Here is a 16,812-nt window from a genome sequence, read left to right on the forward strand (position 1 = left end):
GACATTCATAGACTTCAGTATGAATCCATACAGCCTTTTTACTGTTTATTCTAAAACTAGTCTATTATTCCTCAGAGGAAGAGGCTGCTCCAGATGGTGCTGTTGCAGAATACAGACGAGAAAAACAAAAATATGAAGCTTTGAGGAAGCAGCAGGCAAAGACAGGAACTTCCCGGGAAGACCAGGTAACTTCACAAACCAAAATTCATATGCAATTCATTGCCTTTTAATTGTATGCAGGAGTTGTCAACAGAACCTATTTTGATTATACATGAGGGAAAACATTACGTCTTAAAAATGAAAAAGAATATATTAACATACAGTGAGGTGATCAGGACCTTGGCCGTTCAAGCAAAGATCCAGATGATAGAATTCTTTCCAGATAGAAAGATATAAAACCTAAGACTTTCAAATTTTAACTTTGTGCATGCGTGCTAAGTCACTTGAGTCATGTCCGGCTCTTTGCGACCCCATGCATTGTAGCCTGCCAGATTCCTCTGTCCAAGGGATTCTCTAGGCAGGAATACTGGAGTGGGTTGCCATGCCCTCCTCCAGGGGATCTTCCTTATCCAGGGATTGACCTCAGGTCTCTTTAGGTCTCCACATTGGCAGGTGGGTTCTTTACCACTAGCGCCACCTAGGAAGCCTAAATCATGGGGGCCTGGTATAGACCTTAGGTATCCTCGGGGATCTTCCTGATGCAGGAATTGACCCAGGTCTCCCTCATTTCCAGCAGATTCTTTTCCGTCTGAACCTCCAGGGAAGTCCTCCCTAATTAAACACAGGAACCTGGTAAAACCACATATTACCAGACACTCAGATAGAATCTTTGCTAAGTGACTATCATGAGACCGTAATTATAAATGATGAAGGGCTCAGCATCTCACCTGCTGCCTAGCCAACTTTGCTTGAAATAGTATACTGCCTATAAATAAGGCACTTGGTCTGCTAGTTAACTTCTACCATAAACAATATTGCCAAACTCTCTTTACTGAAAGTAATTTCTGAATCTTTAGCTAGTAATATAAGAAGATTGTCAGAAATCAAGAATAAAAAAGATAGGAAGTTAGCTCAACACTTGGGGGTCAACACCATGCGGCACTTGGCACTTGATGAGATGGATCCCTTGAGCAGCCCTTTATGTTGAAAAGCTAGGGGGGCAGACCAAAATTATTTATATTTGGTGCTGCCATATATATATATATATATATGAGAACATATCATTTTAGGCATATAAATAAAACAGGCAAAAGTAAATTAAAAAGCCCAAGCCTGTTTGAATAAATTAATCTAATCAGGAACTATATTATAAATGACACCTAATTACTGGTAAGGAAGATCACGCATCAGTGCCTAGCGTGAAAATAATCATAGGGAAAATTCAACGAGAATTCAGGTATAGGAAATTATAATTACAGAGAACTAACTTATGTGCAATTTTCAAAAGAAATGGCACATCAAATGAAATTAAGAAAAGTGCTTTATTAACTTGTTTTCATGGAGTCACAAAGTCCTCTGAATGTATTACCAAAAGATGTTAAGGATCACTGTTATTCTTGCATTTCTCTTTCTTCCTCCTAGTAAATAATTATTAAAAATCTACCATGTCCTCATCACTGTAATTGGTGGTAAACAAGGCAGAAACATCCGTATCTTCTCTGAGCTATCAGAAAGAAAGGCAGTTAAACAAGTAATACCAACAAAAGGGGATGAGCATTATGACAGGTTAGATACAGGAAATTATGTAAATGTATCAGAGTAGGACCTAATATGGCATAAGAATCCAGAAAGGCTTCCCTGAGAAAATGATTTGTCAGCTGAGCTTTGAGGGTTAGTGAGGAGATACATGGCTAGACAAGAATAGTATATGAGAAGTCTTTAAACTCTTTGCAAAGAACTAAAAGATGTTAAGTATGACTGGAACTTAAACTAAGAGAAAGAAAGAGATGAGGCTGGAGAGGTAAGCAGGAGCCAGTTCACACAAGATATTTTTGAGCCATATGAAGGAGTTGAGATTTACCCTAAAAGCAATGGGGAGACATCGAAGAAAGAAGGTATTATAATCTCATTTGCTGTTTGGGAAGATCCCTTCAACCTGGTCGCTGTATGGAGAGTAGAGAACCCGGGGCAGGACTAGAGGAGCAAATGCCATTTGAGAGACCCGTGTATACGCATGTGTGCAAAAGGTCTACCAGGGGAGGCGCCATCACAACAGCTTCTTCATCAACACAGCTGGAAGGCTCACTCTGCTGAAGAGAATGTGGTTAGTGGTTAGTCCTTTTCTCCTCCTGCAGGAGCCAGAAGACTGATTCCTCTGGATGCCAAATAGAAATACCTCCATGCAGATCCTATTTTCTTCCATTTCTTTCCACAGTGTCTGCTTTTTTGGCTAGTATCTGTCTTGCCTTTCAAATGCAACTAGAGAAAGTCCAATCTTGAAAATAGGAAATGTTTAGAAAGAACAGCCAAATGCAGAGTTTCAGAGAATAGCAAAGAGAGATAAGGCCTTTTTAAATGATCAATGCAGAGAAATAGAGGAAAACAATAGAATGGAAATGATCTCTTCAAGAAAATTGGAGTCATCAAGGGAACATTTCATGTAAAGATGGGCTCAATAAAGGACAGAAATGGCAAGGACCTAACAGAAGCAGAGAGATTAAGAAAAGGGGGCACAGATACATAGAAGAACTGTGTATGTCTTACTGACCCAGATAACCACAAAAAAGATGTCTTAATGACCAGATAACCACAACAGCACAAGAGACAATTCTACACATGGGCATAACCAGGTGGTCAATACCAAAATCAGATTGATTATATTCTTTGCAGCCAAAGATGGAGAAGCTCTATAGAGTCAGCAAAAACAAGATCAGGAGCTGACTGTGGCTCAGATCATGAACTACTTATTGCAAAATCCATACTTAAAGAAAGTAGGGAAAACCACTAGACCATTCAGGTATGACCTAAATTAAATCCCTTACAATTATACAGTGGAAGTGACAAATAGATTCAAGGGATTAGATCTGATAGAGAGAGTTCCTGAAGAACTGTGGACAGAGGTTTGTAACATTGCACAAGAGGCAGTGATCAAGACCATCCCCAAGAAAAAAATGCAAAAAGGCAAAATGGCTGTCTGAGGAGGCCTTGCAAATAACTGAGAAAAGAAGAGAAACTAAAGGCAAAGGAGAAAAGGAAAGATATATCCATCTGGATGCAGAGTTCCAAAGAATAGCAAGGAGATATAAGAAAGCCTTCCTCAGTGATCAATGCAAAGAAATAGAGAACAACAGAATAGGAAAGACTAGGACATGTCTTCACGAAAACTAGAGCTACCAACAGGATATTTCATGCAAAGATGGGCACAATAAAGGACAGAAATGGTATGGACCTAACAGAAGCAGAAGATATTAAGAAGAGGTGGCAAGAATAAACAAAAGAACTATACAAAAAAAGATCTTCATGACCCAGATAATGATGATGCTGTGGTCACTCACCTATAGCCAGACATCCTGGAATGCGAAGTCAAGTGGGCTTTAGGAAGCATCACTACAAACAAAGCTAGTGGAGGTGATGGAATTCCAGCTGAGCTATTTCAAATCCTAAAAGATGATGCTGTAAAAGTGCTGCACTCAATATGCCAGCAAATTTGGAAAACTCAGCAGTGGCCACAGGACTGGAAAAGGTCAGTTTTCATTCCAATCCGAAAGAAAGGCAACGCCAAAGAATGTTCAGACTACCACACAATTGCACCCATCTCACATGCTAGCAAAGTAATGCTCAAAATTTTCCAAGACAGGCTTCAACAGTATGTGAACTGAGACCTTCCAGGTGCTCAAGCTGGATTTAGAAAAGGCAGAGGAACCAGAGATGAAACTGCCAACATCCGTCGGATCACAGAAAAAGCAAGAGAATCCCAAAACAACATCTACTTCTGCTTCATTGACGACTCTAAAACCTTTGACTGTGTGGATCACAACAAACTGTAGAAAATTCTTAATGAGTGGAAAATACTCTCAGACCACCTTACCTGCCTCCTGAGAAATCTGTATGCAGGGCAAAAAGCAACAGATAGAACCAGACATGGAATGATGGACTGGTTCCAAATTGCAAAAAGAGTACGTCAAGGCTGTATATTGTCACTTTGCTTTTTTTAACTTATATGCAGGATACATCATGTGAAATGCCAGACTGGATGAAGCACAATATGGAATCAAGATTGCCAGGAGAAATATCAATAACCTCAGATATGCAGATGACACCACCCTTATGGCAGAAATCGAAGAGAAACTAAAGAGCCTCTTGATGAAAGTGAAAGAGGAAAGTGAAAAAAACTGGCTTAAAACTCAGCATTCAAAAAACAAAGATCATGGCATCTGGTCCCATCACTTCATGGGAAATAGATGAAGAAACAATGGAAACAGTGACAGACTTTCTTTTGGGGGGCTCCAATATCACTGCAGATGGTAACTGCTGCCATGAAATTAAAAGACGCTTGCTCCTTGGAAGAAAAGCCATCACCAACCTAGACAGCATATTAAAAAGCAGAGACATTACCAACAAAGGTCTGTCTAGTCAAAGCCATGGTTTTTCCAGTAGTCATGTATGAATGTGAGAACTGGACCAAAAAGAAAGCTGAGCACCAAAGAATTGATGCTTTTGGTCTGTGGTGTTGGAGAAGACTCTTGAGAGTCCCTTGGACAGCAAGGAGATCCAACCAGTCAATCCTAAAGGAAATCAGTCCTGAATATTCATTGGAAGGACTGATGCTGAGCTAAAGCTCCAGGATTCTGGCTATCTGATGCAAAGAACTAACTCATTGGAAAAGACCCTGATGCTGAGAAAGATTAAAGCAGGTGGAGAAGGGGATGACAGAGGATGAGATGGTTGGATGTCATCACCAACTGGATGGACATGACTTTGAGCAAGCTCTGGGAGTTGATGATGGACATGGAAGCCTGGCGTGCTACAGTCCATGGTGTTGCAAAGAGTCAAACACAGCTGAATGACTGAACTGAACTGAGCTGAACCACAGCATATGGTCACTCACCTAGAGCTGGACATCCTGGAGTGTGAGGTCAAGTGGACCTTAGGGAACATTACTACAAACAGAGCTAGTGGAGGTGATGGAATTCTACCTGAGCTAATTCAAATCCTAAAAGATAATGTTGTGAAATTGACTGGTATGCTGAATGTCAAATGCTGCACTGAATATGTCAGAAAATTTGGAGAACTCAGCAGTGGCCACAAGACTGGTAAGGACAGTTTTCATTCCAATCCCAAAGAAAGACAATGCCAAAGAATGTTCAAGCTACTGCACATTTGCACTTGTTTCACATGCTAGCAAGGTAATGCTCGAAATCCTTCAAGCTAGGCTTCAGCAGTATGTGAACCAAGAACTTCCAGGTTTACAAGCTGGGTTTCAAAGAGACAGAGGAACCAGAGATGAAATTGCCAACATTCATTGGATCGTGGAGAAAGCAAGCAAGTTCCAGAAAATCATCTACTTCTGCTTCACTGACTAAATTAAATCTTTTGACTTTGTGGATCACAACAAACTGTGGACAGTTCTAAAAGAGCTGGAAATACCAGACTTATTTGTCTGGGAATACCACCTTACTTGTCTCCTGAGAAACCTATATGCAGGTCAAGAAGCAACAGTTAGAACCTTACATGGAACAGCAGACTGGTTCAAAATTGGGAAAGGAGTACAACAAGACTGTATATTGTCACCTTGCTTATTTAACTTATATGCAGAGTACGTCATATGAAATGCCATGCTGGATGAATTACAAGCTAGAATCAAGGTTGCCGGGAGAAATATCAACTGCAGATGATGCTACTCTAATGGCAGAAAGTGAAAAGGAACTAAAGAGCCTCTTGAAGGTAAAAGAGGAGAGTGAAAAAGCTGGCTTGAAACTCAGCATTCAAAAAACGAAGATCATGGCATTCACTTCCATCACTTCATGGCAAATGGAAGGGGAAAAAGTGAAAGTAGTAACAAATTTTATTTTCTTGGGCTCCAAAATCACTGTGGACAGTGACTGCAGCCATATTAAAAGAAGCTTGCTCCTTGGAAGGTAAGCTATGACAAATCTAGACAACATATTAAAAAACAGAGACATCACTTTGCCAACATTGGTCTGTATGGTCAAAGGTATGGTTTTTCCAGTTGTCATGTATGGATGTGAGACCTGGACAATAAAAAAGGCTGAGCACCAAAGAATGGATGCTTTTGAATTGTGGTGCTGGAGAAGACTCGTAAGAGTCCTTTGGACTTCAGAGAGATCAAACCCGTCAGTCCTAAAGAAAATCAACCCTGAAAGGACTGCTGTTGAATATTCACTGGAAGGACTGATGTTGAAACTGAAGCTGCAGTATTTTCACCACCTGATGCCAAGAGCCCACTCATTGAAAAGACCCTGATGCTGGGAAGACTGACGGCAAGAGGAGAAGAGGGGCTGCAGGGGATGAGATGGTTAGACAACATCACCGACTCAGTGGACATGAATCGAAGCAAACTCCATGTAGGAGATAGTAGAGAACAGGGGAGCCTGGCATGCTGTAGCCCATAGAGTCACTAAGAGTCATGCATGACTTGGCAACTGAACAACAAAAAGAAAGGCCATGAGGATATTTTTTGCTTGTCATAGTCCCAGCTCTCCTCCTTTGACCAAATGCCAATATCACATTAATTGGCTCTAAAAACAGACTGTCTTGCCACTTTCACCTCAAAAGAATAATATCCATGTCTAGTAATTTTCTAGGAAGTTTTAAAATTTCTAAGACTTCACTAAGAAATCTCCTTTGTTTTCATTTTTATTTATGTCCCCAGAGAAGACATTTCCAAATTTGTGAAAATCCACCATAAAAAATTGATGGGGTTTGCTTTTAAGTGGTAGATAGATATGCATGTAGAGATATGTGTTTATAAAATATATAAATATATAAACACATACACATATACACCCCCAGAAACACTTAGGAAGCCCTGTAGGATATATACCATATGTCCACAGTGGTTACTAATTTTTAGTGGTGGGAAGTAGATATTTTTATTTTGCTTGTCTTTGTTTTCTAATATTTCTACAATAATTTCTTTCCTTATTATAAAGCAAATACAATAAAAGTTTGTAGGCAGAAGGGTTTTTTTTTTTTTAATGAATAAGGTTTTAAAATAAAGGATGTTTTCTTTATTAACATTGTTTGAAGAGGTTAATCCTTTAATTACTACTGTAGAAACAAATAAAGTATCTAAACCTTAACTCACTAGCAGCCCTTAAAATGCTTATGAGGATATTCTATAGGAATTTATAGTTTCTCCTTAAAACTCATCTCATTAAGCAACTATGGTAATGTGTATATTTTCAGCTATTGTCTATGCAGGCATTAAATCTTACAAAAACGTGTAAGGCACTTTTACCTATCATTTTTTAACAATAATTTCCTTTGTTTCTTGTAGTTATTTTGACACCACCTGTCTTAGCGAGCCTAGGTTCTAGGCCACCAACACCTACTTAATTTTTTCATAAACTGTGGTCTTAATGATATTTTAGATAAATTCTGGAGCTTCCAAGTTACCATGACTCAGTAACTTGTTTTTCACACATTGGTATCTGTTTTTCACACATTGAACTATTACACATTTTCTCTTATGAAATGTAAGTACGGTTAGCCCTTGAGCAACACAGCTTTGAACTTCATGGGTCCACTTATACTCAAATTTCTTTCAATAAATATATACGACAGTCCTGGACTAACCACGAATGGTTGCATAACCACAGAAGTAGAGAGAGGGTGGATTTTCAACTGCTCAGAGCATGGGTGCCCTTAACCTCCAGTGCGTTTAGGGGTCGACTATATTTCAGTACTGAATTCAGTGCACCATTGTCTTAATTAGAAACTTGATTTTTTTTTAGACAGATGGTACTTTATCCCATTTCACAATTATGTATCTTCTAAAACTGTAGAATAAAATTTTTTTTTCTAATTTCTAATTTCTCTGCTCAAATTCTGAAACAGATTGTTAAGGTATAGCTGGAGACAATATTATTAAAATTTCAGGCACTTGTTGCTTCCTCTTACCTTCCTGCTTACCCTCTTAAAGGGCATGGGAGTCAAAAAAAAAAAATCAGAGGACTGGTCCCTTTTTTATAAAAATATACTCAACGTGATCGTTATATCCTTCTTCTTTCGTTTAACAATAGAATACTTCATGAATATAGTTTTAATAATAGTGTAATTACATATTCACTGCTTTTTACCAAATTTATCTATTTTCTTATAAATAGACATTTAACATTTCCTTTTTTCACTTGTATGAATACTGCTGCAGTGTACATCTTTTGCATAAGCCATTTTCGGTGTTTCAGATTATTTTTCTACATGTATTCCCAGGATTGGAATTATTGAATCAAAAGCAATGAGCATTTATTGTTTCTGATACGTATAAAAAACTTTCCAAAGATGTCAGTGCAGTTTACCCACCTTCCAACAATCAATGTGTTCATTCATTTCGCCTTTCCCAACATTGACATGTTTACATTTTTGGAAATTTGGTCAATGAAAAGTGCTCTTTGTTGGTGGTGTTTTGTTTTTGATTTCACATGTCTTAGTGAAGTGTTAATACCTCCCCATCTTGTGTACCCTAAAAACTTAGCTCTTAGTAAGCATGCATTTTAAAGTTTAAATGTCTGCTATATAAACAAGTTTATATCCCCCAAATCAGAAGTAGTCACATATTCCTGGGGGCAAATGTCAGTGTAAATGCAAACAGGGCAATGTCAAGGTTTGTGAATATCAATCACGGTTATAATTGGAGGGCAGTTTTGTTATTTTCCTTCAAAGTTAGAAAATTGTTTTATGGAAGAATATTTTCTCTTCTACCAAATTTAAGTGTCTCTTCTGAAATTATATTTATTCTTATCAGGAAGTTTAGCAGTCCTAATTGTTATTTCAGACTCTTGCGCTGCTGAACCAGTTTAAATCTAAACTCACTCAAGCAATTGCTGAAACTCCTGAAAATGACATTTCTGAAACAGAAGTAGAAGATGATGAAGGATGGTAAGGCCTTTGATTTCTTTATATTAACTATGAACAAATGGACTCAGAGCAGAGACACTATTAAACAGTTATAGCATGCTTTTTTTTTTCAGACTTTACCTTTGATTATATTCTCATCTTATATGGTCTCAACCTCCTTTTACTCCATTTCAGTTCCGTAAGCATTTATTTAGTGCTTTGTGTATTCCCACTATTGTATTATCCAGTAGAAAATACACAGGAAATACATGTCACTATCCTTGCCCTAAATAATTTTCTAATATCATGGAAAAGATAAGACTCAGGTTTATCAACTAGAAAACAGTCTTAAAAAATTCCGAGTCATTAATTTTTTTACACTTTCCCACAAACACTTTAGAACTCATTAGTCCATTTCATAATCTTACTAAGTTCCTCTTCAAATTTATGATCTCCTGGATCTTAGCAATACATACATAATTAACTCATTTTTATCTTTGGATATTTTTCAGCTTTTAAAGACACTGATAAGAAATAAAGGGATTAATGTCCTGTGCTTAACACTTTATCCTATACTGGCGAAAAAAAAAAAAAAATTGTGCTTTCTCTTATCATTCTCCTCTGTCCTCCAGTTGACTTCACATGTAGTATATTAGGCCTCCCCACACCTAGCTGCCTCCACCTCCCATGACACCCTGACTCAGGCACGTTGCTGCAAGCAAGCCAGTGGGTCACCCCCACACATGACTCACTCTCTGGAGCCTCTGAACTGTCACACTGTGCCATCACCCCAACCCAGAATCACAGCCTCACTCCCCTCTGCCAGACGGCACCTCTCCCCCAGTTCAAAACACTGCTCAGCACTCCCATGCTCCAGGAAACCAGTCAGCAAGATTTGTTGAGCACTCACAAATCTAGAGGGTGGAGGAAAGAGGGCTGGAACACACATTTAAAAGGACATAAAAACACTTACTAAGAAAACATTTAAGCAAGTAAGACTCTGCAACTATATCTGACTTTAGTCAAAGGGCCAGGTGATGATGAGTTGAACGGGATAAATCTTACCTACCATACAATCCTGAAAGCACTTGTGTATTTCTCAGTCTATAATTTCTGTATGATTTGGGTTATGATGCCAATGTTTGTAAAACCCTGAGTCTCTTTTAATAGGTTTCTATTGCTTTTGTGTATTTGTTTATACTTAAATTCAAAGTTGCTTAAGACAGAAGCTGGCTTATCCCATAGTTCTCTGCCAAAGGTGAAGGCTCAGTGAGTGGTGAGTGACCCATAGAGATAAATGCACATTGCAAAGAACTTTCTGTTTTTTTATATGACTGGACAGGTTTAGTTTTATTTTGGATTCCTTGAATGTCTCAAAATATCTTTCAAATGTTTTGGGTTCAGCCACCACACACAAAAAAATGTTTTGCCAAGTCCTCTTCCTCTTATTTTTGAATCCATATGCATTTTTTAAGGAAATATGATCCATGTGTTTCTGATTCATTTACACTTAACTCATCAAGATGGTGTTTTGTAAGAGCAGTTTGATGCCCAATAAGTTTTTTTAACCTTTTTATAAGCCATTTAAGTCCTTTTTTATTGAACAGGAAAGTCACCAACAAATTTAAACCCAGAAATTTCATTTGAAACTCATAACCCACAGGATTCAAATTTACTTTCAACTTGGCAAGACCATTTAACTTCCCAAGGTTCTTCCTAGTCCCTTGGTTCCATATCCTCTCATTTTGAATCCCTCATTAGCATCAGATATCAATTAGTGTTTTTCAAAGTGTCATTCTTATTTTTGATGTGATTTCACAATACAATCAATATTCTAACACCCTCATTAGAAAGTTAAAACAGATGGGAAACTTCACCAGATTGGGGGTGGCGGGGGGAATAATCACAGGTCAGTGATATTGGCTAGTTCTCCATCTAGGAAACAGAAATAAGTGGTAAAGGAAGGGGGATTAGGATGAAGGAACCATTACTAGGTCTTCAAGGGGTTCCTTTCTGCTTCCAATTACAGTCACCTAACCAGAAAGTCAGAAGTCTATACTAGGTACCTACATACTTTTTGTATTTTTTTACTCTAACATCTAATTAAAATATCTGGGGTTCTTATCTACCGCCTTTCTGTTGCAGTGTAAACTATTGAAATTTTGTAACCTGATAAGCAATGGCATCACTTCTGTTCATAAATAAACCAGTATAAACCAGTTCAGCTTTATCAAATCCCTGGTGATTTAGATCATCTCTCATAAAATATATTCCACTAGGAAATGATGTCTTATATTCAAAATGATTTATAGCAAATATTATGAGTGCATGGCATATGCATGTGTGTTATGCATAAATTACATGGTTCCCAGACTGTTTTGTAGGTCACGCTTGCCACTTTTCTAAGAAGTGAAACTCAGCCAGTACCGTACTACACTGCCAGGGTCTGTTATCTGAGGTAAAATGATTGCTTCTAAGACATTTTTATGTGTCCGCATGAGTGACCACACATTGAGGGATCATTTTCATTTTCTGTCAAGATAGAAACCATTACCAATTTGTTATGTTTTCTTTTACTTGGCAAACTGTTCTATTCGCATTTTTGGCCGAGCTGCTGTATTGGCATGGTATACAACAGACATTTGGGTACCATTCAGCTGCGTTCTACTTTTTATGCAAAAAAAGTGGGCAGGGGAGAGAAAGAAAAGAAATATGATTCTATTGTAAACACCGTATATGGTGTTTGATAATTATTCCCAGATTTCACTGTCTAACAAGGCATTTAAGAAAGTGTTATTAGTAGGTCTAAGCTGAAATGCGTGATAGAAATTTTTCACTCACAACGATTAGCATTCTTCCTTTGTAGGGATATATACTGCCAATATTTGATAGTGGTAGTGACAGGCACCAGATTCTAGTGTAGCAGCTAAAGGAACCTCTTTGCCATGACATTCCTTCTTCCCATCCTTCATCCCATAACATCTCACACTCTTCTAGCTATAGAAACCATCTTCAAACATGGATTTTATAAAACCAGGTAGATACACAGCAGGAGTTATCAGCCAAAGAATTTGTATGACCATGTAGATGAAGTCCATATGCCATTTTGAGTTTAGTTAGATAAAGCTTGGTTAGCTCCCAAAAAAGTTTTGAGAGTTGTGTCTGACAAGGCAGTAGGGAGACTTATAAAAAAAGAAAGCCACCTGCTCCTTATACAACAAAATTAGCATTCCAAGAGGAAGGAAAAAAATTAAGTCTATGAGAGTAGACTGCAATCTTGTGAACATTAACTATTCACTACTGTGTTCCATTGACACTTCTTTGCAGATCATTAACATAAAACTTCACAACACATATACATGATAAAATTAAAAACAGTATAAATGTCTATCTGCCTTTATCCCTTTTTCTCTTCTTCTCTCTCTCCCCTTCACCACTTTCCTTTAGTACATACAATATTCAGTAATACAAGAATAGGAAAACACTAACAATTGCAGTGGTTGCCTTAAGTAAATTGGAGAGGGAAATGGCAACCCCCTCCAGTATTCTTGCCTGGAGAATCCCTTGGACAGAGGAGCCTGGCAGGCCACAGTCCATGGGGTCACAAAAGTCAGATACAATTTAGCAACTAAACCACCATCACCACCTCAAGTAAAGATTTTATATTTTTTGTTATATAAGGAAAAGATATTCACTGTAGAAAAACCAGAGTATAGATTCCTCAAAAGAAGTGAAGTAAAGTAAATCACCTGTGATCCCAAACTCAACAATAAGTGGTATTAATTTATGCATGTATATATGCCGTTCCACATACTTATGCATATTTTAAGCAGAGATTAGATTATATAATGCTACAGTCTTATAATTTGCTTTTTCCCCCTCAGCTATGTATAATAAATACTTTGCCTTGTGATATATAACTTTATGATATTGTTTGTATTCTGTATCGTGGCCATATAGTATTCCCTTACATGCTGAACCACATTTTGCTTGGTCAGTCCCTTGTTGGATGTTCAGGCTCTCCAGTTTTTATTATTACACACAGCATTGTAATGAATGTCCTTAGATCTGTGTCACTGCCACTTTTCTCAGGATAAATTTCTAAAACTGGAGTTGCTTGGTCAGTGGGTATGCATGTTAGACTCTGCTAAATATTTTCAAGTGGCCCTAGCAAAATGTCATTCCAATTTATACTCCCAAGTAAATATCTTTTTTATGACTTGCGTTTAGGACTGTTAGAATCCTAAGAATTAATTATGGTACTTTGCAACGCTTAGTGAAAGAGAATAACATTTCAGAAGAAATGTTTTTCCCTTGTAAACTTTTAAAAAATACCCAGTCTGGTTTGCTTCTGTTTTTAATGTATCAGTAACTGGTACATATTTCAACATAACTCCTCAAGATTGTCAGCTCTAAGTATCTTTGTTCTTGGTTCTGAAAAAATCTTCAAGATAATCCTTTGTGTTAGAACTTCAGGATCTAGAATTTTTTTCCCATTTTATTATTATACTTTGGCTTGCATTAAAAATCAGTTTTGTCTATCAGCCAGACAGTTTGTTTCTGCTAAAGATTAGAGTTCTGAGAACCAAGTTAGCATAGCATAGAAGCAACATGTACCAGTTGTCTTGAGTATCCAAAACAGTGAAAATTTAATAATGTAGATGTTAAAAAAAGATTACAAACTGTTAGACCAACTTAGACCTCACTATAAGATACCATTAAAGGATATAGCCTCATTTCATTCCTTGTACTAGCAAAGCTATAAACACCTTTTATATGTAATACTATAATTACAAATGTAATGCATACTGTGTATGATTTGGTCATGTATTGAGTGAAAGGTGCTGTGATAACAAATGAATATTTTAATTATATTCCCCACTTCATTCAAGCGGCACGTTGCCAGGCAAGGGTAATAAGTTGGTGTTCAGCTCAGTACAGTCACTAAGTCATGTATGACTTTTTGCAACCCCATGGACTGCAGCACACCAGGCTTCCCTGTCCATCACCAACTCCCAGAGCTTGCTCAAACTCATGTCCATCCAGTCGGTGATGTCATCCAACCATCTCATCCTCTCTTGCCCCCTCCTCTTCCTCCCTTCAGTCTTTCCCAGCATCAGGGATTTTTCTAAGGAGTCAGTTCTTCACATCAGGTGGCCAAAGTATTGGAGCTTCAGCATCAGTTTTTCCAATGAATGTTCAGGACTGTTTTCCTTTAGGATTGACTGGTTTGATCTCCATGAAATCCTAGGGTCTCTCAAGAGTCTTCTCCAACACCACAGTTCAAAAGCATCAATTCTTTAGTGCTCACCTTTCCTTTAGGGTCCAACTCTCACATCCATACATGACTACTGGAAAAACCATAGCTTTGACTATAGGGACCTTTGTCGGCAAAGTAATGTCTCTGTTTTTTAATATGCTATCTAGGTTTGTCATAGCTTTTCTTCCTAGGAGCAAGCTTTTCTTCCAGGATAAGATCTGGGCAAGTTCTTCTACTCCACCATCTGTTCAGCAGCCTGAAAGTGAAAGTCGCTCAATCATGTATGTCTCTTTGTGACCCCATGGACTATACAGTCCATGGAATTCTCCAGGCCAGAAACTGGAGTAGGTAGCCATTCCCTTCTCCAGGGGATCTTCCCAACCCAGGGATCAAATCCAGGTCTCCCAGATTGCAGGTGGATTCTTTACCAGCTGAGCCATCAGAGAAGCCCAAGAATACCGGAATGGGTAGCATATCCCTTCTCCAGGGGATCTTCCCAACCCAGGAATCAAACCAGGGTCTCCTACATTGCAGGCAGATTCTTTACCTGCTGAGCTACCAGGGAAGCCAAGTTGGTGTAGGCAAACACACATACAGCTATAAGGAGACTGTGAAGCTAATGAAAGCCCAGGTTAGCCACCTAAGAGATCTTTACCCTTTAGTGATAAGTAGAACTTCAGGTCTCAAACTATTGGTCTCTGGGTCACTTTTATACTCTTAAAAATTCTTGAGGACCCCAAAGGGCATTTGTTTATGTGAAATATATTTATCAATATTTACCTTATTAGGAATTAATACTAGAAATTGTGAATCACTTCAAAATAACAATAATGAACCTATTACATTTAATGTAAGTAATGTACTTTTATGAAGAATAATTATATTTTCAAAGCAGAAAATATATTCTCAGCAGCAAAAAAAACTGAAAAGAGTGGTATTTATTTACATTTTTTTTCATATCTCATGTTCAGCATAACAGGAAGAGCTGGTTCTCATATCTGCATTTCACTCTGTTTTGACCTAATACATCATGTGTTCTCTGAAAATTTTCTCTGCACATTCATGAGAGGATGAGAAGAATGAGGGTAAATAATGTCTTAGTATTCATAGAAAATAATTTTGACATTGCAGGCACAGTGACACCCAACATTTTGAGAACTGGTGGGTTACAGCACTTTTAGTCATTGTGTGTGTCGCAGTGGTCCTCATTTATCAGAGGCTATGAGCCAGTCTGTAGGTCCTGGGAAGCTTTATTCCAGATCTTGGCTTGTGATCCTTGTTCTCAAGTGGTACCAACGTGGTGCTTTCTGAGTTAAATGTGCGCAGCACCGTTGACCTAGACTTGGTACTGTTGTGTTGTTCAGTCACCCAGTCGTGTCCGACTCTCTGTGACCCCACAGACCGCAGCACACCAGCCCTTCTTGTCCCTCACTATCTCCTGAAGTTTGCCCAAGTTCATGTCCATTGCATCAGTGATGCCATCCAGCCATCTCATCCTCTGACGCCCTCTCCTGCTTCTGCCCTTAATCTTTCCCAGCATCAGGGACTTTTTCAGTGAGTCAGCTATTCTCATCAGGTGACCAAAATACAGCATCAGTCCTTCCAAAGAGTAGTCAGGGTTGATTTCCCTTAAGATTGACTGGTTTGATATCCTTGCTGTCCAAGGGACTCTCAGGAATCTTCTCCAGCACCACTGTTCAAAAGGCATCAATTCTAACACCATACACAAAAATAAACTCAAAATGGATTAAAGATCTAAATGTAAGACCAGAAACTCTAAAACTCCTAGAGGAGAACATAGGCAAAACACTCTCTGACATAAATCACAGCAAGATCTTCTATGACCCATCTCCCAGAATATTGGAAATAAAAGCAAAAATAAACAAATGGGACCTAATGAAAATTAAAAGCTTTTGCACAACAAAGGAAACTATAAGTAAGGTGAAAAGACAGCCCTTGGATTGGGAGAAAATAATAGCAAATGAGGAAACAGACAAAGGATTAATCTCAAAAATATACAAGCAACTCCTGAAGCTCAATTCCAGAAAAATAAATGACCCAATCAAAAAATGGGCCAAAGAACTAAACAGACATTTCTCCAAAGAAGACATACAGATGGCTAACAAACACATGAAAAGATGCTCCACATCACTCATTATCAGAGAAATGCAAATCAAAACCACAATGAGGTACCATTACACGCCAGTCAGGATGGCTGCTATCCAAAAGTCTACAAGCAATAAATGCTGGAGAGGGTGTGGAGAAAAGGGAACCCTCTTACACTGTTGGTGGGAATGCAAACTAGTACAGTCACTATGGAAAACAGTGTGGAGATTTCTTAAAAAACTGGAAATAGAACTACCATATGACCCAGCAATACCACTTCTGGCCATACACACTGAGGAATCCAGATCTGAAAGAGACACGTGCACCCCAATGTTCATCGCAGCACTGTTTATAATAGCTAGGACATGGAAGCAACCTAGATGCCCATCAGCAGATGAATGGATAAGGAAGCTGTGGTACATTTACAC

General features: G+C 38.3%; 1 protein-coding gene across 1 annotated transcript in view; it reads left to right on the plus strand.

The window, feature by feature from the left end:
* Nucleotides 1-16,812, plus strand: part of CWC27 (CWC27 spliceosome associated cyclophilin) — a 223,739-nt gene that overhangs the window by 181,361 nt on the left and 25,566 nt on the right. Inside the window, exons 12-13 of the mRNA XM_065905603.1 lie at nucleotides 76-185; nucleotides 8,957-9,060. Coding sequence (XP_065761675.1) covers nucleotides 76-185; nucleotides 8,957-9,060 — 214 coding nt within the window. The remainder of the gene's footprint in view (nucleotides 1-75; nucleotides 186-8,956; nucleotides 9,061-16,812) is intronic.

Source organism: Muntiacus reevesi, chromosome 14 (genome assembly GCF_963930625.1).
Source record: "Muntiacus reevesi chromosome 14, mMunRee1.1, whole genome shotgun sequence".
Taxonomy (NCBI): Eukaryota; Metazoa; Chordata; class Mammalia; order Artiodactyla; family Cervidae; genus Muntiacus; species Muntiacus reevesi.